This window comes from Phoxinus phoxinus, assembly GCF_949152265.1.
Source record: "Phoxinus phoxinus genome assembly, chromosome: 2".
Lineage (NCBI taxonomy): Eukaryota > Metazoa > Chordata > Actinopteri > Cypriniformes > Leuciscidae > Phoxinus > Phoxinus phoxinus.
In genome coordinates, this window is record NC_136877.1 from 35,205,998 (window position 1) to 35,231,414 (window position 25,417).

General features: G+C 38.9%; 2 protein-coding genes across 4 annotated transcripts in view; both read left to right on the forward strand.

Moving 5' to 3' along the window:
• The window catches only part of igdcc4 (immunoglobulin superfamily, DCC subclass, member 4), a 70,506-nt gene extending 64,404 nt beyond the window's left edge, over positions 1-6,102 (forward strand). For all 3 annotated transcript variants that reach the window (XM_079590207.1, XM_079590208.1, XM_079590209.1), the window contains 2 exons: positions 220-348; positions 1,569-6,102. In XM_079590207.1, the coding sequence (XP_079446333.1) occupies positions 220-348; positions 1,569-2,096 (657 nt within the window). In that variant the 3' untranslated portion in view covers positions 2,097-6,102. The remainder of the gene's footprint in view (positions 1-219; positions 349-1,568) is intronic.
• Positions 6,103-7,372: 1,270 nt separating this feature from the next.
• Positions 7,373-25,417, forward strand: part of igdcc3 (immunoglobulin superfamily, DCC subclass, member 3) — a 64,136-nt gene continuing 46,091 nt past the window's right edge. The window contains exons 1-2 of the mRNA XM_079604773.1: positions 7,373-7,766; positions 16,035-16,340. Coding sequence (XP_079460899.1) covers positions 7,703-7,766; positions 16,035-16,340 — 370 coding nt within the window. The 5' untranslated portion in view covers positions 7,373-7,702. The remainder of the gene's footprint in view (positions 7,767-16,034; positions 16,341-25,417) is intronic.

The window sequence follows — 25,417 nt, forward strand, 5'->3', positions numbered from 1 at the left end:
TTTTCCAAGTAGGACGTGGTCCTGGAGCAACATTCTTGTTGGTCTTGGAAGAAGGTTCATATCGCCTAATGAGATTTAGGTTTGGCTTATGGTTGGGATAGGACTGCGTTTCTTTGATAGGAATCTTCCAAACCCAACATAAGGTGTTGATCCAGGAGAATGTTTTCATCTTTCAAGTATATTCAGTCTTTCAGTTTCTTCTTTCTGCTCCAAACTCAGTCAGCCTGGAACGGATCCGTTAGTCGGAATTGGGCCAATAGGATCACTAGGTACAGAGATACTATAACTGAGGATTCTTCGGCTCTCATCAATGGTGCTCTAGAGGGACCACCGTCGGAGAACAGTAAGGTGAGCCAGTCGTGTGTGTGTGTGTGTGTGTGTGTGTGTGTGTGTGTGTGTGTGTGTGTGTGTGTGTGTGTGTGTGTGTGTGTGTGTGTGTGTGTGTGTGTGTGTGTGTGTGTGTGTGTGTGTGTGTGTGTGTGTGTGTGTGTGTGTGTGTGTGTGTGTGTGTGTGTGTGTGTGTGTGTGTGTGTGTGTGTGTGTGTGTGTGTGTGTGTGTGTGTGTGTGTGTGTGTGTGTGTGTGTGTGTGTGTGTGTGTGTGTGTGTGTGTGTTAAAGGCAGGCAGTATAGAAATACAAAAGTCGCATAACAGGTCTTTGGATCTTTATCTTATGACATGCACATTATCCTTCTGCATTTATGAATGTGTGTGATGGGGGAGGGGGCTGATAGATTGTGCCTCATGCAGCAGGAAATGTACAGAGAAGTAATTACCATTAAGCAGACAGTAGGGAAGACACACAGCTAATTAGTATGTGACACCTGAAATGGAAAGCTGAAGTCTGCATGCCTTTTTACCAATTACCGTCCCTTCTCAAAGATCCTCAGATATAGGCAGCAGGAATTTACACCTTTGTCCAGCTTTCCTCCTCATGTTATTGTTTTTTTTCCCTGTTGACATTTCTAAAATTCTGTTTTTGTTGTGAAATAACGCTGTCTTACTACTGTCAAGTAGTGTTGTGTACAAACTCATTAACATTTCACTTTGTGGTGTTCCACCTTGCATACCCACAATGTGCAATTTCCACCCCATAATTCAATGTTTATTATAGCCCTGTCATTTTAACACATCAATTTAGTGCAATTAATTATTGAAGTACTGTATAAAATTAGAACTATATTCAAATTGTCATGGTGTCTCGAATAGGTGGCATTCATGGTGTAAGAAACTGAAAAAAAACGTAAGAAATTAATAAATAAAATGTATAAGATAAATAGACAATTTAAAGATAGCACACAAATTTTTATATAAACAATTTTAGATACATTACTGTTCAAATGTTTGTGGTCAGTAAGATTTTTTTTAATGAAATAAATGCTTTAATTCAGCAAGGATGCATTAAATTGATCAAAAGTGACATTTTTAAGATTTCCATTTTAAACAAATGCTGTTCTTTTGAACTTTCTATTCATCAAAGAATCCTAAAAAAAATGATAACGGTTTTCACAAAAATATTAAGCAGCTGTTTTTTTTTTACTGATTTTAGCATTGTTGCTGTATTTGCAGAGCGGGCATGTGGAGAGGCTGTATTCCCTCAGCAAGAACCAGGTGGAGGCTGAAGTCATCGTGCATTCACAGCTGTCATCAACAGCTGACCAGGGTCCACAAAGCGACATGGAGCTCTGTCTCGAGTCTCCATCTTCCCTGCACCCTTCTCCTGGAGACCAGGCAACTCCATCAACCCCTCATCCACCTTGTGCTCACAGCGAGGACAACATTGAGAACCAATCTCCATCTCCAACCCCCAGCACTCACATCTCTGAAGTACTGTCCAATCACAATGGACCATTTGAGAGTGAGATTAGCCAGCCGACAGTGGGTGGTGCCAAAAACCAAGGAGTGGGGCTTACTAATGGCTTCCACTCGTCCAAACCCCTTCGGTCAAAGGCAGAGACCCTGGAGAACGGGACCCACAGACTGTGCCCCACAGGAAAGGTTCTGTCCTCACCAGGTCTCCCCACTTCCCCCTCATCCTTCGCCAGTTCTGGCCTTGTCCATTCTACCTCAGGGGCGCATAACTATGTGTACCCCTAAGCTGGAGGGAAGAGAAGTGTAATAAATGGTGTTCCTAAAGTTCTGGGACAGAGAAGGACAACAGTGGAGACCAATGAGTGGCACCTTCCTGCTGGAGAAATTGATATTTTCTCATAGCCACGCTTGCCTCCTCTCTCGGCTGTTTTATTGCAACCTTTTGGTTCCATTATTTTATATGTATGTACATATAGAATATTTTTTTAGCACTAGTATCCATGGATATGCATTTTAAGGCATATCAGTGGCACACTTTAATTCCTCTTTGTGTGCATGTATGGAATGTGCTGAATTGGTTTATATGTTTACATGCACACGTGAGGTCAGAGTGTTTTTACTCTGAGGTGAAGTCGAAGGATCCTGAAATCAGCCCTGCATATGGAAACAGAACTCATTCACGGGACAGATGTCACGGATCGATCCGAGATCAGTGCCAGTGGGTGGAGACCCATTTTGTCAGAGAAGATTACCCTGCCACAAAGTACCACCTCCCGCTGTCTCAGGGTTGCCACACACAAACACATAGATCTGTGATTTCGAAATGGTTATTACAGGAAAAATAGCACCTTCTTCAGTTCTACGTGGATATTGCGTAACCGTCTATGCGAGTTGAAAGGGATTTTGCACCCATCAATGAAAATTTCGTCATTTACTCACCCTCATGTCGTTCCGAACCTGTGCATGGACAAAAACGTCTTTAAAATATCTTTTGTTTTCTGCAGAGGGAAGAAAGTCAGAAAGAAATACAGGTCTGGAATTTTCATTTTTGGGTAAACTGTCCCTTTAACTTGGTCAGATCAAAGGTACATCTTCACATAAATGCATGCAAACACAAACCTGAATACAATACAAATAAAAACCCACATTCCCTGACTGGAGCGTAGCGTCTCAGGAGTCTCAAATTCAAGGTGCATTTGTATATACATGATTGCTGTATTAAAAACATGTAGACAAACATGACAAAAATGAAGGAAAACAATACAAAAAGAAGACTCATGTACATTTTGCATCATTTCAACTCTTGAGTGTACTTGTAAAGACTGATCACACTGATTCATGCTCCAAGTTTTTCTCAGTCAACAGCACTACCTCATTTCTTTACAGGATTGTATTATTTTTTCGGTGTGATTTTATGAGTGTAGTTAAGAGGGCGACTTCTTATGTGCGGTATTTAAGCCGTCTGATTCATAGCCTTTGGATAATAGCAGAATCTACTGCCCTTCTCACTCTGTGTCTGTGTTCTTGTGTAACGGTTACTGAAACTTTCGTCTCTGCTTATTAGCCTGTGTGCAAGCATGTGGTCATTCGCTTGTGTAGACCTGTGATATGGGAGAAAAATAACTCAATCATCACAACAGTTTTGCAATATACCCTTCGAGTAAGGGATATAAAAACAAATGGGAAGCTAAACACATGGCTTAACTCAAGACCTCAAGGTTTGTGTCCATAAGATCTACCTGTTGACATGCCAGTCATCTCTTTTTCTCAGGAACTTCTACACAGGGAGTCTGAGAAGAACATTTTCAGCCAAACTAGGAAATAGCCTCCATCTCTCAGGCAGGTCTTGTCCCGTACCTTATTCTTTGTCTTTTGGCCACGCATCTGTCACCATTTAGGGTTCATCTGGAACTGTAAATAAACTTTGTCCTCCATGCAAAATCATGCATTGCCGCTGAGAGCAGGATCTGTATCTATTGCGCTTCCCTTTTATGCAGTTTTAATGTTTATTTAAAGTAGTCTTTTATGTTAAAGCTGTTATATTGGAAGAGAAACATCAAACTCTTGCTTTCTTCAGGTCATTGACAGGACTGCCCATAATGTCAATGACATTTCGGTCTAGTCAGTCTCTGTCATTTGATTTTACTCCTAATTCAATAATTTCACTGAATAGTGCTTTGGTGCTAGATCAAGACTAGGTTCCTTTTAAGATGGTCTTTTAAACATTCCAGTTTTTGTATGTACAGCAGGCCAAACTCAGGGCTGATCATGTAGGAAATGAAGATGATGAATGTCTGAATTACTCTGGCCGCTTTTTTAACAACATACAGTAAGCATCTCGTATACCGTCAGTTTTCTCAATTCTAGATGTGCAGTGGCCAGCCAACAGTCAACAACAACTTGATCTGGAGCTTTAGTCGATGATTTTACTGAGATTATAATGTATTTGTTAAATATGCTTCCTGTCAGTTCTGTGCTAAAAGAATAAATTACCCAAAAATGACAATTCTGTCATCATTTACTCACCTCTCTCAAAAGAAGATATTCTGAACAACATTGGACCCACTTGATTTTCTTTGTATGGACAAAAGTCCCCATACGTAGTTCAAAATATCTTCTTCTGTGTGCTAAATGGTAGACAAATTTAAAAACAATTGGGTGAATGATCCCTTTAAACTGCAAAAAAGGGTCATTTCGATTTTCATAAACGATTACATTGCCACACACTTTTTTTTTTCCTGATATGTTAGTGTTGTCAAACTGACAGTCTTAGCTTTGCTTCTGAGTCTTATACATCAGATTATAGTGTTAGCACATCCCACCAACGGCATTGGGAATGTGTGGGGGAAATGAATTTGTTGTTTTGTCTAAAAATAAGGAAATTGTGGTTTCGCCAGGGTCAGCAGATGTCTTGTCACTCTCAGATATGCATGTTATTTTTCAGCAGCCCTTCAGGATAAGTTCTAATTCAGATACCTCATTTGCTGCTTGTTATTTTAATCACGGATATACCTTCTACACGCACATAGTTACATGTGTAAAGGATTCGGTCGTTTGGATCACACGTGTTTTGCAGCAGTGTTTTCTTAAACTGGATGAGTTGATGGTCTCATTTTACCTCATTTTGAAGCTTCAGGCTGGCTTCTGCTCCACTATATTAAGCAAAGGAATGGTTGTCATTTGTGTTTATCTGGAAAAGTCTGGGATTTTGGATAGCAAAATGCTTGAAATGAGAAATCAGATGAGCAGAAGGTTCCCCTGTCAAGCCATACCTCTGAAAACAGACACAAGGTTGCATGTGGGCCATTTTTACACTGCGTATAATCAGTGTTTATTGCTCAGGTGCCCTGTCTTTGCATTAAAACCCCCAGAGGAATGCAACGGCAAATGTGCATTGAAGTATGTAAACTTCACCTGTCATCCTGTAAAATAAAGGCTTTAATGACGGGGGGAAAGCAACAACAAATAGTAACACTGATGCACAGACATTTTTCTAAAGAAATTGTGTATTCTAATGGCTGTTTTCTCTTTGGTGCTTCGTGGTGACCTTTTTATTCTGGTGATGTGAGAATTCATCCATTTTTTTAGTTTGTTGTACTTTTCTCCCCAACCAGCAGACCTGTGCTTTTCTGAAATTATCAGCACACTGTGGACACATTAGTGTAACACCAGCAGCAGTATGGTCTCTGACGTCTGTCGGTAAATGTGAGAGACAAAACATCAGTCTCAGCACACACACAACTACACTATCCCAGTGAGATTACAGCATGTGTATGTCTGCTGTCTGTTTGTATGTTCTCATGGCCTTCTTTGTAAAATCAAATCTAGAGATCGTAAAGGGGTTACGGCACAGTTTGAAGAGATTGAAGAAGCGTTCATTGACTTAGTTGGCTTCTGTTTCTGGGGATATGGGTAATACTGTTTAACTCACACAGAAATGTTACACAAGCCCTATGATCTGTAGATCTTGTTTCCTTTGCTGTGACATCAGACTTTCAGTCACAATATATATATATATTTAAAAAACTTCAATTTATTCACTAGATTGGATCTAATCTTTTTAACTCGAACAAATGTGCCCTATGAATAATTGAATTATCAAATGAATACTCAATTATATCATATACATGAGCTGTGAAGGATGGAGTTTGGTGCCAGATAGATGGGTGCAGTGGAGGACAATATGATAATATAATGTTTGTGTTCTTCCTCTGTCGCTGTCTCTGTTCGTGAGGTTTGCAGCATCTAAGTCTCTGCAAACTTGTGATATGTAAATAAACATCTTAATACTAAAAATAATGTGTCCCATTTTTATTATTTTCAAAGCAATAAGATATAGGCTACCACATACATTTTCAGTTAGAATTATGCATCTTCACAAGGATCCTATAGTATTTACTTCTAAAGTCATAAGAGTTGCAGTGGCTTATTTCCAAATACACATTTTACCAGGAAATGTATCGGTAATACTTTATTTTGATGGTCCCCTTTAAACGTTCTGTTGACTAGACATAGGCTAACTTTACAACTTCCACTAACTCTCATTAGTAGACTGTCTGCTTACTCTTTATTGTGATGGTCCCCCAACAAACATTATACTGACTATAAGTAATTTTTCCACTACATGTCCACTAATTTTAACCCTACCAGTCACTAATACTCTACTAACACTAGTAAACAGAATGTGTTAAATGGACCATACAAATAAAGTTAAACAAATTTATCTAAAATTGCTATTCTTTTGTGAGATCTGTAACCCATTGATTTGGCCTACAATCACACAGAAACCACAGAAATGTGCAAGTTTCGTAAATTTGTGTGGGCACATCTTTTTTTCCATGCCATGCGCAGCCAGGCCCTATCAATTGTTTTGAGCTTAAAATTACTTTAATAATATTAACAATAACACAAAATAATATTGGCTACCTAATATGAGACAAAGCAAGACATTTCTGGTTTGGTGTCAATGTAGTGGTGTTTGAATCATAGCCTACTGGTGGCCCTGAGGCGGTAGGCCTAAAAGAAAGGATTGGGCAATATGGGCAATACTGGTTTAGATCAAGCAACCATGTTCATTATTTATTGAACAGCCAATAGATGGCACTCTTTCATCGCAGTTACCCTATGCGAAAATGCCTGAAATTTCAAGTTTTAAGTAAAGCGAAATATTATTTATAACAAAATGTCTACATAATAATATTTTTGTAAACATCAGCACCGGTAATATTTTCTTTATCTTTCTTTACGATAAAGGATTAGGCTAAAACGATTATGACGATGATGATTAGCCATTTAGCCTATATAGGCCTACTTCATTCAAAAATGTCCAATAATGTAATAAAAAATTATAACTTAAATTATTAGGCTATTATTGTTCTTCTTATTATTATTATTAGTATTAGTACCATCATCCATCCTCAGCCTAGGATTAACCACCTCACTTAATCAGTGCTATTGATTTTTTTCTGTCTATTGGAGTTCGTGCCTGAACGTCTTTCAGCTATGACCTCTTTATTATAAAATATATTTTATATAAGATAATTAGTTCTGTCCTGCACACAACCCGACGATAGGTAGGCCTGGCTATCCTACCCTTCGTCCAGCTCTCTGGAAAGAGTGTCTTTTGTTCGCGAGAGAGAGAGAGAGCGAGCTTGCGTGCGTGCGCGCGCGCGTGCTTGTGTTCTGGTCGCGAGGAGGAGAGAGCGCGAGATGCTGCTGACACATTCCTAGAAAGATGTGTAAAATGGCGCAAGTATGTTGGAGCCACCGGCTGTAGTTTGGATCTAGAGGAGCTGGTTACTGCTTTCCCATCCTTGTCTTCGCTCTTTCCTCACCTTCTTTATTTTTTTTATTTTTTTTTCTGCATCTCGTCTAATTTTCAATGTGATTAAATGGCTTCCGGACGGTGCCGTCAGGCTCCTTGCTCACTCGGAATACTCCTGTTCGCTTTTGTCGGTAAGTGTGTGATTTCTCTCCGGGAACCTCCCGGTACTGGGTCACTTGGTCAGCGAGATTGACTGTGAACTTGATCACATTGCAGTCGGCTTCATATATGTTTCTGAAGCGGTTGTAACGTGTGTGTTTACTGCTGTAGTTGCGACTGGGTGGGTGTGTTTGCCTACATGTAGATGTTAGGCTATAACTTACGTGATTTTGTGAATGGAGAGTTCCACGCGCTTGCTTGCTTACACGATTTATTAGGGTTTCGCACCGTTTTCAGAGTCAGACACTGGAAAAATTTTATGATGTCAAGTTTGTCACGTGTGTTGTGGAATATAACAATGCAATTCTAATCATGCTTCTCCTTGAGCAATGTGTCAGAGCTATATGAAACCTTGAGTTTGAGTTTATATGAGTTCTATTCCCATAGCCTACTCATCAGAAGCGTTTTTTTCTGCTATTAATTAATCAATATGTGCAATCTATAGTCAGTCAAGACATGACATTGTCCTTGATCTTTGAGAAGTGATAGGCTAAGTGTGCACTTTGATTCATTTAAGCCTATATCTCTGCGCGTGTTTTTATTGATCAGAATAGCAATTGCTTCCTGTTTAAATTACTCATTTTGCTTGCAATATTACCTAAGCACCATGCACACACACACAACGTGAATAAAATAGTGTTAATAATGCTAAAATTGACCTAATATTTGTAATAAAATAATAAATAGCCTTTTTTGCGAGACATTAATAAACATTAACAGACATTGTACAGACAATGAACGAGTGTGTATAGAGATCATAGCAGAAGCTGTAGGTTGTGCAGTTTCTTTTTTTAAATAATTCTGTTATTTGACAGACATCTTCAGCACTCTGTCTATAGATCTGTTAACAGTTCAGGTTTCCAGCATGTATTGTACATTTTTAGTAGCTTAGGCTTTAAGTGATAACTTGAAAGGGAAGATGCAGAAAATGTACATCTGAAGTGCAGGAATATTTCCTAAAATATAGTAGCTTTCCCCTCTCAGCCCACAGGTGAGCAGCTTGAATCTGTTGTCTGTCATAGACAGCAGGAGCTCAGATTGATCGTTTCCTTTTATTGTGTTTCCATTCATTGTAATGGAAAAGTGAGAGAAGAACTGAAGGTTGTTGTTGTCTTGAAGATTGTGTGTCAGGGCTGTCTTTCCCTTCTCCTTTAAGTTTCCATGGCTCCTTTGTTCCCCTGTAATTGTCAGTTTGTGTATTTGAGCGTGTGGCCTGTTTTCCTGGGCTGGAGGGCAGTGTGCAGGATGTGCTTATGGAGCATGACATCTTGGGAATCAGGATCTTGCTTCGCATTCACAAAGCTCATTTAACTACCAACTAGTTCGATCATCAAGTAAACCACATGCGTGTTGAGGTCATGTGTTAAATTATTGGCTTATGCTGGAGTCTTCCTTCAGGTCTTCATCGCAGGGTGCCATCGCAGAGCTGTCAATCAGCAAAGCACTTTGAGAGAGGAGAGATTGAGTTGGAATAGCATGGATTGGGTTGTTAAATTACTGAATGTCTTTTGTTATCTCCCCGGGGGGGGGGGGGGGGAATAATTTTTTTTTACATTGCTCTTTTTAACGTTGGATAGGTACGGTGGCTGAGAGACCTCAGCTCACTGCAATTGAAACCCATGAAAATAGAAAAATAAAAATTTGAGAAAACAACTTAATCAATTTGACAACACTTAGTGCAAATACTCGCAACACAACCAAATACAGAAACGCTCTGCAAATACTAACACATATGATCAGGATGTTAAAATAACTGTGAACAGACTTCCAGGTTGTGTGAGATTATACAGTCCACAAATGAAAGTGCTTTCTCAGAGAGAGGAAGTGATGGCCTCGGTCTCATGGGAAGGTGAAGAAAACAACATGGCAGCTACAGGCTAAATGAAGTTCAAACAGAAGGCTTGAATGAATGCATGATATATTTTTTGCTTGTGATGTATACTTGTGTGTATTTATTCATCAAAAAAAAATAACGTATAGAAATAAACGTCCTTCACTGAGCGATTTAATACTCTCATTGAGCTCTGATTTTGCGATAAGAACTTTAATTGAAAAATTCCAAACATATCAAGCAGTTGGTCCAGTATTAAAGCTGTGACTAAAAACAACCCGCTCCAGTTGCAGAGCGGCGATGATGATGATGATGATGATAGATTTTAAGGTCACCCTACAAAGAATGACTTTTTCTTCCCCCCCCTCCCATGGCCTCAATCTAAGAGTTCTTTCTGTAAATCTTGACAAAAGAAAGGGGCTGAATGCAGCCATCCCATCACTCTGACAGCATGTTTCAGTGCTTTGTCACAAGAAGTCAAAACAAGACCTGCAGTGTGCAAAAGACTGTCACACTAAAACCCTGGGAAGAGATGCCGAAATGAGGAGAGGAAAAGGGTTTGGTATTTGAATTGAGCAGGTGAGGCGATACAGATGCCCTGTTTACCAGCAGAAGGCTCTTTTAAGAGAGGATGGAGGGTGCTGATAAGGAGGTGGCCGGGCCCCTGGACACTGTTTCCTTCACAGCTACAGTATAGGTCATCCTAAACCAATGATATTTAGAGTGAGAGGCGAATGTCTATTTAGAGCGGAGTTATCCTTTGCTAATGAAACTGGGCTGATCATGGTCTGTGCACGCTTTAATTCACTGCGTGATTGGTGTGATATTTCACCGACTCAAGGTCGGAGAAGGCTTAAGAATTGGCATTTAGTTATAATCACATTTACATTATCTAGTGGAGGTTAAATTTATTCTTTGCAGCTGATGATATATCCATGTCTCATTGTGCAGGAAGAGTATTGATGCTGAAATGTATATGGCTTAATTGTGTCCTTTTACACAGGAATAAGACTAGTTCAGTGCTCTTCCTGGCCTTGGTTTAGAACCATGTCTAAATTCAGGGGTACAAAAGTATCATATTTAAAGCTTTTCTAAAATGGTCATAATTTTAAACCATCCTCTAATGTGGTAAGCATTTATGTTTGAAAGTGAAACAACATAATCTACATGAACCATAGGCATAGTTCTCCTAAAAAGGATAATCTGCCATCATCTACTCGCTCTAATGTTGTTTGAAGATTGTTTTAATCAATAATAATCAAAAGATTGCAAAAATAAAAAAACGCAAATATGAAAAAATGTGACATTACAAAGTGTAAAAGTTACTCGTTTCTAGAAAGTAACACTGTCCAACAGCGACACCCGCAGGTGAAGATACAGCTGGAGTCCACGTCTCTCTTGCCTCCCCTGAGCCCATTGACTTTTAATAGACCCCCCTAAAGCGTGTGTTGAGTTTTAGTGGGGGGTAATTGACAAGGAATATGAAAGTCATGTGAGAGGAGGCAAAATGTTATCTGAATAAGTAACATCCACTTTTTTTTCTGAGCAACTAAAGGGAAAAAAGCATTGCAGTAAATCGCACTAATCAAATCTAACGATTGCGTATCATATCACGTCAAACCGTGCAAATTATACTTTGTTCTCAAATTGTTCATGTTAACAACATCAGCATTGCGTGACTATGCCCTTCAGATATTTATCCTTGTTTATAGTCTCTTTTTTTTTCTGTAGCCACTCCAAAGTCCGAAGTCTAATTATAAGTTTAATTATATCAAGTGCTGTGAGAAAAGGCTATAAATCTCCACCTCCAACATCCTCACACGCAATATAGCCGACTAGCCGAGACTCCTTCTTTATGTGTACAGAGGTGACGTACTGTAATGACGCAAAGACATGCTTGAATTTCCCGCGGAAATCCACCAGTACCACTGGAATTAAAAACATTAATACAAGCTTACCGTTTTGAATCGAGTTAATGCAAGCAGATAGTTTTGAACACTGGCTGGTTATGTACTTGCTCAAAAATTTATTTTGGATAATTTTTACCCAAAAAAGTTACGGACTGGAGCTTTAATAAATAGAAGTAGAACATTATAGCTAGTGTAAAAATACAAAATAGAATTGTATTTAGTTTCTCTTTTTTATGTAATGTTTATTTAACCAGGAAAAATAAATGTAACGGACATACATTTACATCTGATGTATAAAAAAAACTGAGGACTTTGTGGCCTCATTTTAAAACACCAGGCACACCACTGGGACATTGGTAATTCAAGCAAGCTCATTTTAATGTGTTGCACTAGTTTATATGCAGGTTCTGTTTGAACAAGTGGAAATCAGGAATTGAATAAATGGTCTGTTCTTCGCATAAAGCTGTCACATGACTTTAGAAGACTTAGGATACAGAAGCGCACATGTCTAGAGACTACTCTCTTGGTATTTTATGCCAGTTAGTTGTTAATTTTGGAATCTATCTGACAGCTGCAGGTACTTCATATGTTGTGTGAAAAACAGCTTGGACGTTCAGCTAAATAACCTCTTTTGTGTATCAAAAAATGATTAAGTGTTTTCAGGCAACATGAAGGAGCGTTAGTAGATGAAATCTGGTCATCTTGCCGTGAACTATCCCTTTAAAATGTCTCCTCTTTGGATTTCTTTCTTCCTTCTAGCTGATAAACGTAGGCTTCTGCAGGGTGGAGAGAACAGTGATTGAGTCTGATGTGGTGTGGCATGTTGTTTTGAGTGTCAGTGGTAAACCCATGTGTGAGCATCACTCAAAGGCACTCTGTGTGAGTCTGCCTGGCAGGCTGCAGGATTCACGCTGGGCTAATCCTGAACTCCAGGGTGCTCTAGCCGTGCTTAAACCCTTAACACTTCTCAAAAGAGGAGTCACTCAGCCCATGTCGTGTCGTATACTTGTTCTTGCATTTGTATCTTTCTTTTAAATTAATATTGTTTCTCATCCTTTACTCATTTTATCTCTTCACTTCTTCACCTTGTTTTTTTCCCCTCACATTTGCTGTTACTCTTTCTCTTCTGATTGATGTCTCATCTGAGTTCAAGGAGCCTTCTTTAAAGATTTCTAATCAATAACTGCATGGGCTTACTGCTGGCTGCTGATGTGGCCTCTCTTTCTCTATCTCACTTATCAGAAAGCTTGATTGAACATGTGCTTAATGGAAACATTTAGTGAAAAAAAATAGAAAAATATAGCTGCAGACAGCAATGAACTTGTATAAATAGAGAAAAACAAACAAAAGTGATCAAGATTTAGAGAATTATAATGTAGTTAAAAATAGTCATTTATTTGTTTAGTGAAAGCAATTTAATTGTGTGTTAGCCTATGTAACATCTAAAATGAAGAAAAATCATTAAAAAGATGTGTACAGGTTTGTTTTTGAAGTCTCTTGCATAGTTCACCAAGGTTACGTTTATTTAATCAGAAATAGTAAAACTGAGAATATGAAATATTACATTTCTATTTTGATATATTTTAAAATGTAATTTATTCCTGTTATGGCAAAGCTGAATTTTCAGCATCATTACTCTAGTTTTCAGTGTCACATGATCCTTCAGAAATCATTCTAATATACTGATTTGCTGCTCAAGAAACATTTCTTACTATTATCAATGGTGAAACCTATTGGATTGCTTAATATTTTTGTGGAAACGGTAAACATTTTCCAGGATTCTTTAATAAATAGAAAGTTAACTGTAACAATGTACAGTATAAGTCTTTGCTGTCACTGTTGATCTTGATCAGTTCTTGTTGAATACAAGTCATTATTTCTTAAAATCTTACTGACCTTAAACTATTTGAGCATTTTCACTATTTTGAAGTGTCTGTGTACCAAGTGTGAGGTTGCTATCTAAAGGTATATGCTTCAAGATTTTAAAAACGTTTGAAAGCAGAAGTGCCAAATCAAGCACAGCATCGGATCACACTGTAGTGTTTATATACCAACACTTGAATTATTGTAGTTTGGGGAATTCAAGTTGTAAGTGGAGTAAAATCCATATCAAAACTCAAAAAGATCTAAACATTATGCTGTACAACCCTGGCGTTTTATCAGTGAAGGGAAGGGAAGAGACAATTTGAACACTTAGCGAAGAACCTAGTGAGAAGTTTTTCAGTTGCTCTGGGGACGTGTGTGTTACCCTGAGAATGATGCTCTGCTGGAGCTGCAATGAAACCTTGTTAGAAGTCAGAGAAGAAAACTGTGTCCATTAATAAAACTGGGCAATTGACAAGAGCATGATTCTTGTTTCACAAATGGAGCAGGGACTAAAAGAGAGGAACAGCAGCGAGATAAGAAAGACCTGAAGAGATAACTCAGGCCCTTTAGCCCACTTTAGTAACATAATGAGAAGCTGTTTTTCTGTCTTTCCCTCTTCATTTATTTGTCATGTGATCTGCAGGGACGAGCGAGTCGGTGCATTCCATGGATGCACCTATAGGGGTATATTTTGGGGTTGGAATTTGAGCGAAGATGCCGGAGTTGGTGTCTAGCTGTGCCCCCCCGCCTGCTGAACTTCAGATGGATTCCTGAGCCGCAGGCAGAGACTGCTACTGCTTAGCCCATCAGTGACTGAAACCCGATACCTCCAGTTCTGAGCACAAGAGAGTCCGCTAAGCTCTCCTTTTTATCACGCTAAGTCAGGGCAGACTGCTATTTATTCTTCGTCCCTCATTTGTTGTGGGTGTCACTGATCTGCTGGAGGACTTTATTATTAAAAGGGAACATTTAGAGAGACTTAAGGCACTTTCACATCCAAGGATGATAAAGGTATAGTTTTAAAAGAGTTCTAAAATGTATATAAGTGCAGTGTCTACAGTACACAACAACTATAACGATAAGGAACTATGGAAATTGGAATCATTTTCTTAACGTTTTTTTCCCAGGTGATGAATGATAAAAACATTGACAGCCAATCAGAAAAGAGCTTGAACATTTAAAGCGGCCGTGCATGCTTAAAATAAACGGAATGTAATTGTTTGCTAGTTGACGCTAATACAGTTATCATAGTTACCGCTTTATGGTGTGAATGGGCCTTTAGTATTTTTTTATTTTATTTTTTGGGAAGTGTAGATGCAAACTTCGTCTAAAGATAACGACAGGAAAGTTTCTGGAAATCTCCTTTTCTATTTCTCTCCAATATGTCCTATATCTCTTCTGCTGTGGTTTCTATCCATAAAACACCTTTGCCAAACTTTGTCTATCAGGTTCAGGAAGACTATTCTTCTTTCATGGTTCTTCTTAGTGTAAGCTAATTTACCAGCCTGTTAGGGGCGAACCATCTCAACAGCACCCAAAACAGAACATACCGTATGATGAGGAGCCAAGCAGGGTCTGTGTGTTGTTGAACCCAGAAATAATTAACTTGCTTCAAACGATCAAAAAAAGAAAAGTGGTGGTGTTTAGTTTGCTGTTGGTGTTGAAATAATAAGTCCCAGGTCTCACTTTCTTTCTCTTTTATATTTGCACTAAAAACAAATGTTATGTTGTGATTGACTGACCATTTTTCCAGAGTGTTTCTCTGCCTGTAGCATGGGATAGGCTCTAGCATCCTCACAACCCTATAGGAAAAGATTTACAGACCCTTGCAAATAGTACACTAGCTTTTCACACTAACGTGCACACATTTGCCTGTGAATTGCATTCAGTTTAAATCAAAGAGACATTTTAAATTTCACTACACTACTGATCTATGACTATCAATCAAATTCACTGCACATTCACGGCTCTGAGACATTTATTCCCATTCTCTACACTGATATATATCTGCCAGGCAGATTAATTGACTTTGACTTGGCCATTTTTAAATTGACATCAGCAGATAATCATGCCAACTTTGAGTGATTAAAGGAAATGTTCCTCCCTCCTCTATCTGTTCCTAAATAGCAGCTTTCATAATAGATAATGCAAGTGTTACACACACTACCACTCATGTATTTGTGGCTTAGTAAAAAAAAAGAAATCTTTAAAAAGAAATGTATACTTTTATTCAGCAAGAATGCATTTAATTAATCAAAATGACAGTAAATACTTTTACTTCGTTACAAAACAAAAATAGTATTTCAATTATATTTCTGTTCGTCAAAGAATCCTGAATAAAGAAAATCCATCTTTGCAATCACGAGACTAAATTACATTTTAAAATAAATTCAAGTAGAAAAAAGTTATTTTAATTTGTAATAATATTTGACAGTTTTACTGTATTTTAGATCAAATAAATGGAGCTTTAGTGAGCATTTGGAACAAGTGGTCATACTGATATTACTTAATTATATATAAAGTTTAAATTGTAATACTCTGAGAGCAAAGCCTTCTGAATAAAGCGTTTCATTTGTATTGTCTATAGTTCAGTTTTTAATTTTTGTGTATGTTTGTGTGTTTGTGCCTACTAGGTATGACATCTGGGGCCGAGCTGTCATTCACCCTGGAGCCCAGTGACATCATCGCTGTTCAGGAACAACCTCTGATGCTGCACTGTCAGGTGGAGGGGATCCCACCCATCACCACACAGTGGAGACGCAGCGGAGCGCTGATTGTGAAGGACCAAAACTACGTCATGTTTGCTAATGGCTCGCTTCTGATTGGCCACTTCCAGAAGACCAAGTCTGATGGCTCGTCTGATGAGGGAGACTATGAGTGCATAGCCCAAAATTTCTTTGGGCTTGTCTTGAGCCGCAAAGCCAGAGTGCAGGCTGCTAGTAAGTAGCATTTCAGTGTGTTGTAATTGAGAGATAAGACCTTGTTCCGTTCACACTCTGCTAATCCCACCTGTTAGTTTTTTTCAAGGATTTTTTAATGGCAAATACTTGAAAAGGTAAAAAGAAAAAAGTTTTAATGGTAAAATTGCTAGGAATTGTTAGTTAAAATTATAGTAATATAATTCATCTCTTAATATCGTCTCATCTGTTTCTGCTTAGCTTGCCGTCCATGATGATGAAGATAATGACAATGAAAATATATATTTTTATTTAGGATATTATTATATTATATTATATTATATTATATTATATTATATTATATTATATTATATTATATTATATTATATTATATTATATGCTCATGCAAGAAGGAGGTGGGGACCGGCAAATGATCAACATAAAGTTTAATCACAAAATAGACAAACAACAAAACCGTAAAGTAGCAGCCGCTCAGACAACTGCCGCATATAAACATAATAAAATACAGCATAAAGTCCAGGCCTGGTCCTCTCTCATCTCTCCTTTTATCCTTCCAGAGCTCCTCCGTGAGACTCGAGACCGGTCTCATTAGCACTCCTTGGCATTATATCAAATTATATGATATTTTATTTTATTTGCTGGGTCTAAGAAAAACACATTATAAGTTAAAGTATTATTATTTGTATCTTCATCATAAGGGAAGGCAGGTTATTTTTCATGCCACTCTTGAAAGTGTCTCCACCCCAAATGGACCACCCCTGTGAAAAATGTCTAGATACACCACTGCCAGCAGATATTGGTGCTGTTAGATTGTCCCGAGAAGCTAAAGTGAGTTTGATAGAAGCCACTGCCAGCTCATTTGCAGAGTCTTTCACAGTGCACTCAGTGTTAGAGCACGGCGTGGTGTAGACTCAGGCTACATTAACTTTGGATGAACTGAACATGAGGGACGCAGGGGGCTGGGACAGGCCATTTGATATATGGACAATGGGCTCCTTCTATTTCTGAAGATAAATTGGCTTGTAGGATCCAGTCTGCCTTTTGTGCGCTGCTGTGGCGCTCCCAGTCGTGCTTGTGTTGTGATTTATATTACTAAATCTCTGGCTCTTGTATTGAACTTAACTATTAAACCCGGCCATGCTGTGCTCCTTTCCCTCTGCTTTTGTCGGTGTCACAATAATCTGGAGTGCTGTTGTTCGCCCTCTTGCTGGTCACAGGCACCAAGGCTAAATTTGCTTTTCTAGTCACCCATACCCACCGTGGCCCCGTATGAATCGGGCCTTGTTCCCGTCCAATGCTGAAGCGTTGTTACTGTATTGTGCTTATGATTGGATTTTAAGTCAACTAAAGATGACTTATTATGATTTGTCCGGTCTCATGTCGTCCAAAATGTGTTTGATCTTTTCATATAGATGCTGGGTAAATATAAAGGGCATAAGAAGAAAGAAAACAGAAGGGCCTTATGGAGGGTTCTTTATGCTCTCTTTAGCGGTTAGCAGGAGGTAGTTGTGCTGGCATAGTTGTAAATAGTAGCCGGGGGGAGAGCAGAGTTGGTCATTAAATGGATGTCAGGCGAGTGTTAATTTGAAAGCTAATGTGAAAGTGTGTTTTAGTGATGATGTGAGAAATTCAGGGTCTCTTGCTGTTATTATATGGTGCTTCAGAAGGAGTACGCTTTTAGAAAATCAGGTCCTTTCTCTTCAACTTCAAATAATCAAGACTCACAGTAACCTGTTAGCTTACACTCATAAGATTTACTCTGGAGAGAATCAGGAAATGTTTGAATAGTTTCTCTAAGCTAAAGAGTCATCACTACTTTATTTTATCATAAAAAAATTATTTATTTGTATTTATTTAAATATATAATATGTATACCGTTACATAAATAATTTATATTAATGTAGATACAAATTTATAGTATATTTTAATGATAATAATTATAATAATGATAGTAATTGCTTAGGTAAATATATTATATTATATTTAAAATTGTAATTGAGTCATGTTAAAAAGTGCATTCCATTTATAGATCTTGATTCTGCTTTATTGCCAGTTTGTGTACATAAAGAATACACATTTTGTAGAACAATACAGTTTGTAGAGATATTGAGCTCTTGTGTTTAATGCGGTGTGGTCAGTGATGACATGCCCAATTTAACATCTTTTTATTGACCGCATCATACGTTTGCAATTGATTCTGCCTCCGTAAAGCAAAACAGTGTCTGCAGACATTTAGCTCTGTGGCCGTATTGTTTGACACAGAAAGACATCTCCGCCTGCGGTCTTGTTACACATACGCACACACACACACACACACACACATGGGCAGCCCATGCTGTGCCATATCTGAACACAGCAGTCCATTTGTGGGCCTTGCAGTGAGGTGTGTGTGATGTGAAGATCGTTGACTTGTGCATGCGCACACACACGGTGAAGTGAGACTGACACACTGTGTGTAGACGGTGCACTGCTGTGTTGTGGTACATACTTTGGCTCCGCTCCCAGTGGGCCAGTGGTTAGTGACTGGCCTCTGAAGTTACACCGCCTCTGCCACGCCACAGGGAACAGTCATCTCGGCTCGCTGGACTGGGGAACCTTTAAACCCACACTCTCTGGGATGCTGATTGGTAAAGGTCAGCGCATACTTACTTTTTAGCACCTTTTTCGATTTTTCATCTGGGCCAGAAAGGAATATGTCTGCTTTCTGCATAAATTATGGGTGAACAATAGCTGGGAGATAGAGTGGGACGCAAATCTAATAGCATAGCAGATGAAAATCTTTTGTTGGACTAAATGATTGGCAAGCAAAGCTGGGTGGACCAGCATAATGAAAAGCACTCAGATAAAAGCGTAATGTTATGTGGCAGAATGTTTTCTTTATTATTTTCATACAACGATTGATGTATTGCATTAGCTATAGGCACCATCAATATACTGTACCATCAGGTCTGGGTACACACAAAATGAGCACATAGTGGGATTTAAATTAATGTGCTGTAATACATTTAAACAGAGTTGCATGAAATTGGAAGGTGTGAATGGCACATTTAGAAAAAAATGACAGCTGAAGAAGAAAATGACAGCTGATAAAGTCTTTGAGGATGAAGCTCAATGTTGACTTTCACTTTAAGTGAATGTGATACTTGTGAAAGAAATGGGGATATTTTGAAAAAAACAAACAAATAATAGAGCACATGGACGATTAAAAGATTTATGTGCAATATTTTAGTACATCCGAGTGAAATGGATTATCAAAATATGTTGGGTTTGTTGATTGGATGAATGTGAGCTTGCAGTCGATAGTAAAATGGAGATGTAGGAGAAGTCAGCCATACGTTCCCAGAGAGAAGTCTGTAGTTTCACTGAAAGATCATTAAAAATTACAAGGTCAAAACTATGAAATGTGAATAGGTGAACTGTTCACAATAAGATCCATAACATGCATTTAGAAGATAGATAGGATGAATTTTCATTTAATTCTGACTTTAAAGTTTCTTGTCACAGATTGTCTCTGACTTTTAGTGTACAAATTGTACAACTCAAATTGTAAAAACTCCAGGGTGCTTTGAAGAATACTGTGATTTTACATGGTACATGGCCAAAAACACAGTAATATCTCAGTACATGGAAAATATTCTTGTGTCATATAAAAAAAACACACTAAAAAAACATGGCACAATATGATTCATTCAGAGACCCTGAGACTGTATTCTGTAGAGTTGGCTAAGTGTATGCTATGTATCAGCACTCAAGTCCAACTATTCTTTCCTTTCATGTTCAAACCCCATAAGCACAACCTGTGCACATCTTAGCACATCCTCCAGTAATAATAGTCTGGGCGCACACTTCCTGGTTGTCAGCTTGAGTGTAATAGATGGCCCCAACTTTGGTTCATATTGATCAGAGCTGTAGGATCACAACGGATTCGAAGGTCTCTCAGTGACCTTTTGATCCCTGCACTGAAAGCTTGAGCATTGACAGTGGGCTCTGTTTTAATGAAGCATGTGACCACTCTTTGAGTCTTTCTACATTTTCCTTTTATTGTCTGACCTGTGACAAATATTTAAGTGATGTAGGTGAGAGACTGTGTGTGTGCTTGCTTGGTTTCAAAAGGAATGATGAGTGTCTAGAGTATCATGGTACCAGCGCTCAGGGCATGGCCTCTTTATCCATGAATCTTTAGAAGTGTACTGGATAAAGGAAGAACAGGCTTAATGGCCAACTGGATTCTCACTTCTACAGTATCTGCAGGGCAACTCTCACACAGCTGAAATTATGTTCTTCTCATTTTACATTGGTATGTGTGTGAGCAGACTTCCCTTAGACCTTCAGCTACAATCAATGAGACGCTAATAGTTCCTACACATGTCCTGATGGAGATGGAGATTGATCTTCAAGACATTACATGTTTTTTTTTTTGTTTTTTTTTACAGACTGCCTTGGGTTTCGAATTATGACATTGAGCAAAATCCATAGTTGTATTTGAAGTCATTAAGTTGGGTCTTTCTTCATTCTGGCCTTTTGTTTTATGTTGTTCTCCATCTTATTTTGTCTTGCTCTGTCTGTGTGTGGTACTAATAAACATACAGTAGGGAAATTGTGTTTCATGCTGACATTAAGGACATCAAGTCAAGTCAACCTTTATTTTTATAGCACATTTAAAAACAACAGAGGTTGACCCAAAGAGCTTTACAGATCAAGCAAGAATAAAATAAACATATTTAAAAACAACATCATTCTATCAGCTTCAAAAAACACATTTCATAATCTATTCAAAAGCTAAAGAAAACAGAAATGTTTTTAAAGAATACTTAAAAAATGGCTAGTGATGAAGATGACCTCACATGGAAAGGAAGACTGTTCCATAATTTCGGACCCTTCACCGAAAAGGCACGGTCACCCTCACCATCACATTGTGTTTGGTTTTATAGTGTTGGATTACGCTTTATAGCTGTACGGTGCACCCTCTGTCCGGTTGCATAAACTACTTAAAGGCCTAGTCTTGGCGCTCTGATGGATTCAGTCAGTTCATCAGTTGGGTTCAAATCAATAACTTGTGCGTTTTCTTTTTTTTGTGCGATTCATAAAATATGACCCATAAGAGTCATTTGTTCCACTGTATGTCTGTTATTGAGTGCTGGCAGTGAAAACGATGCTATAGAACAGCATGTCTTGGTATTTTTTTATTCACAGTACACCGTCTTTTATCTCACCACATTCAATTCAGACTGCATGCTCGATTGAAATATGATATCTTTCACTGTTGCGCTGCAGATTGAACAGTGGCGAAGGAAACACTCCTCATAATCGTGGTGTGTTATAGGCACAAACTCATTTCCCTGTTGAAGATAGCAAATTATTAGAGACACCTAGGAGAGAGGAAGGTGATAACAGGACGGAGAGTAAGAGATTTAATGTGACTGTGTGCAATGTATATTAAGAAACCTCTTATCAATAGTCTTTTCAAATGTTGCAGTATATTAACCTCCCCTCTCTCAATGAGACGTTTACTGTAGAAATGAGATAAATGTACCTGGTTGTTTGCTGCCAAGGGGCTTTGTGAGACCCCAGGCAGGCTGTTTGTATAGCAAGCACATTGGGTCTAATAAAAAGAGGGAGATGTGTAATGGCCAACCACCAGTCGGGCTGCTTTAGCATACAAGAGGCTTTCCACCCATTACAGCGCTCTTTCATGCTTTTAGACGCCACCAGTGTTGCACAGGCTGTTAGGAGAGCCCTTTCTCCTGCTAAGTGAGGTGACATAGATCTGCTCCTTAGTCCTTAAACTGATCAAAGGATTTTTTTTTTTTTTTTTTTTTTTTTTTTGCTCCTGTGTTTTTGTGTCTTTTCTGGTTTTGTGCACATTTTTCGAGACATCGGGACAATTTGCACTTTGGGGTAATTTCGGCCCACTGCCGTGAAGAGAGAACTCTGCCATCGCAAAAGAGGGTGTGATTAGCGAGGTTCTTTACAACCCCCCTCAGAAAAAGACCCCTTCCGCCCCCAAAACGGCCACTCTTTCCATAAATTACGCTTCCCCTTTTCGCTTGTCGGCCGTTTCTGTGAGTACACAGTCGGGTGCTGAGCTCCCGTCGCCGCTCTCAATCACATGGCCCTTTCAGGAAACACTTATTTTTGTAAATGTTTCGTCTTTGATGGCTCCGTTGCCTCTTTTTCTCCATCTTCTCCCTTTTCTCTGTCTTTCTTTCTTCCTTTCGCTAGTGGATCCTCATTAGCTGGGCCTCAGGAAGCTTTTCATAGTTTGAATGAATCATGGAAACGGTACAGTGGATTGCGACGCACAGTTTATTCCTGCTTCCTGCCCTCCTCTTGAGCCTGTCACCAAGCAACTGATCATAAAAGCCCCCCACCCATTACCAAACAGCTCTCCTGGATCAATCGGAACGCATGCACTTTTGTTCTTTTCTTAAGCGTCAATTGTTAAAGAGTATAGGCTTTAAGTATTAATTTATTCTTTCTCACCCTCTTATTCAGCCTTCTTGGGCTGTAATTGACCCTGTCGACTCTAGAGGGGATTTGCTTGAATTAAGATGGAAAGGCTAAACTGAAAGAAGAGATGAGGCCAGGGATGACTGAAGAGGGAACTGCAAATAAACACAAATAGATCACTACGTATTCACATATATGGAGCTCTCTGCAGTTCAGCGCACTTTTATGATTTAACACAGGAGAAGAGCGCCCGGGGTACCGTCACCCCGACGGATGAATGCGAGAGCGATAAAAAGGTGGATTGTAAAGAGCATGAGAACGAGAAGCAGGAAGCTCCTATAAAAATCATTCTTATGAGCTTCTCTTCAGACATTTCCAATCTGATTTGACATTTTTGCTAGCCGTCGTGTCAACTAATCCTGCGTGTTGAATGAGAGCTGTTTTGTTGGTCAAACCGGAGGGGAGGATGTGTTGACACATAACCATCAAAGCAGAGGAGGTTATAGGGCTGTCGTACAGGGTAATGGGGGGGGAAGGGACCCGCACTTTCTCTGGATTTCACCCATTCCACGTTCTCCCTCTCCACTGGCTTTCCACTCCATCACTCAACAATACATGTCCTACCTCTCTCCTTTGTCCAGTAGCCAAGCTCCTCCCACCCAACCCCGCAATCCCACAAGCCCACCCTCTCTCCTGTACAGAAGCCCAACCGCACCCCACTGACATGGAGCTCAATGACACATGCTTTCAGGTCAGGACTGCCTCACAATGGGGCGTGGAGAAGAAGGGAGAAAGAGGGAAAGTGCTTGAGAGGAAGAGAGCCCTAATTAAGAGAGAAAGAGAGAGAGAAGGATGGTGGGTAATTCACAGGCCTAAATTAGAGGACACTTAATGCTTTTTTGTGTGGTGGGGTTGGGTGTCCGATATATTGTATGTGAGGTGCTGATGAATATTATTGAATCTGCATTTGTCTTTTCATTTGGATTTGGCTAAGTATAGCTCATACTTAAGGTGAGGGATTCCAACAAAACCATCAATATAACCCATCCGACACCATTTGTGATACAGACATAAATGTTACCACAGATCATGTGCCTTGTGTCTGTGTGTGAAAGTGAGAAAGATATAAAAGATAAATGATCAAAAAGAAGAAAAAATAGGCAAAAACATCCTATAGACTACTGCTCCAAAATATGGGGTCAGTAACATTTCTTTTCTTTTAAAAAAAAAAAAAGTATCTAATGCTCACCCAGGCTGTTATAAAATATTATTACAATTTAAAATAACTGTTTTCTAATTTAATATATTTTATTTTGTAATTTTTTATTTATTTTTAATAATTATTTTATTTTTTTAAATATAATATATTCTTGTAATGCAAAGCTACTTTTTCAGCTGCCAATCTTTAGTGTCACATGACCCTTCATAAATAATTCTGATATGCTGATTTAGCGATCAAATAAAAGTGTACTGCTTAATGGTTTTGTGAAAACTTTTACTGTTTACAGGATTTTACAGGGTAGAATTTCTGAGCGGTGGGATAGGTTATAAAGGGGCCCCACGCATTTCTGCAGATCAGAATGTAAGCGGTGGTTATTATGGTTATATAACCATGGTGGTTATGTCCCTAGTGCAAGATAAACCTTAGTTTTAACGTTACTGCCTTGTGAGATGAGCAAAAACACTTGTATGCAGGAAAGGTGAGATATGGAAGAGTGAGTGATTGAATAAGAGAGGGCTAAAATTAGTGTCAGTATATAATGAGATCAGTCCAGGGACCCTGTAGCATCTGCCATTATGCCTCCGAGTGTAATTCACTAGAGATGAGCCATCAAGAAATTCAACACCTCGCTCTTCTCACCTTCTCTGGAGAAAGTGTTTTAACAGTTATTTGTATGCTCCACTCTAAATAAAATGACACACGAGAAGGGATCATGGAAATAGACCATCATTTTGCAATCTTGTAGCACATGCATCTCGCTTAAATCTCGAGGGGAGCTCGAGTGTTTTCTCTCGCTTGAGGGTTTTCCATCAGTATTGGCCCCTTTGAACCTCAAGTAAGATATTAATACTATGGGGAGTGCAGTAGTTGTAACTTGACTGCTTTTGATGTTTGAGCACAGATTTCACAGACCACAGATGGGAGAAGACTGTCAACAAAAGTAAAATAAATTGTAAGTGCCGATGGCCTCGTGGGCAGTGCGCCGTTGCGCTTCGGGCAACATGAGTTCGAGTCCTGGCTCGCGGACCTTTCCCGATCCCGTCCCCATCTCTCTCTACGACCTCGCTTCCTGTCCACTCTATACTGTCCTGTCATAATAAAGGCAAAAATCGGCAAAACATTTTTTATGAAAAAAATTATGAAATCACTTTTTTCACATTAACTTTATTTGTTGCACCTTTTTTGACGCACATGTTGGAATATATTTGGTTCTGTAACTGTGTTTCCATTGTATTTTATAACAATGTCTTTTACAGACATAAAGAAATGAATCCACCTCAAGTGAGCAAATAGTTTTTTTTTTTTTGGTAATCCAAAATTTGCATGAAAAATGGCTAAATGAAAACCCAGCTTCTGTCTTTTCACACTCAGGAAAAAATTACCTTTAGGGGAACAACAGCTTATCACTGGGGCAATGCCTTTTATA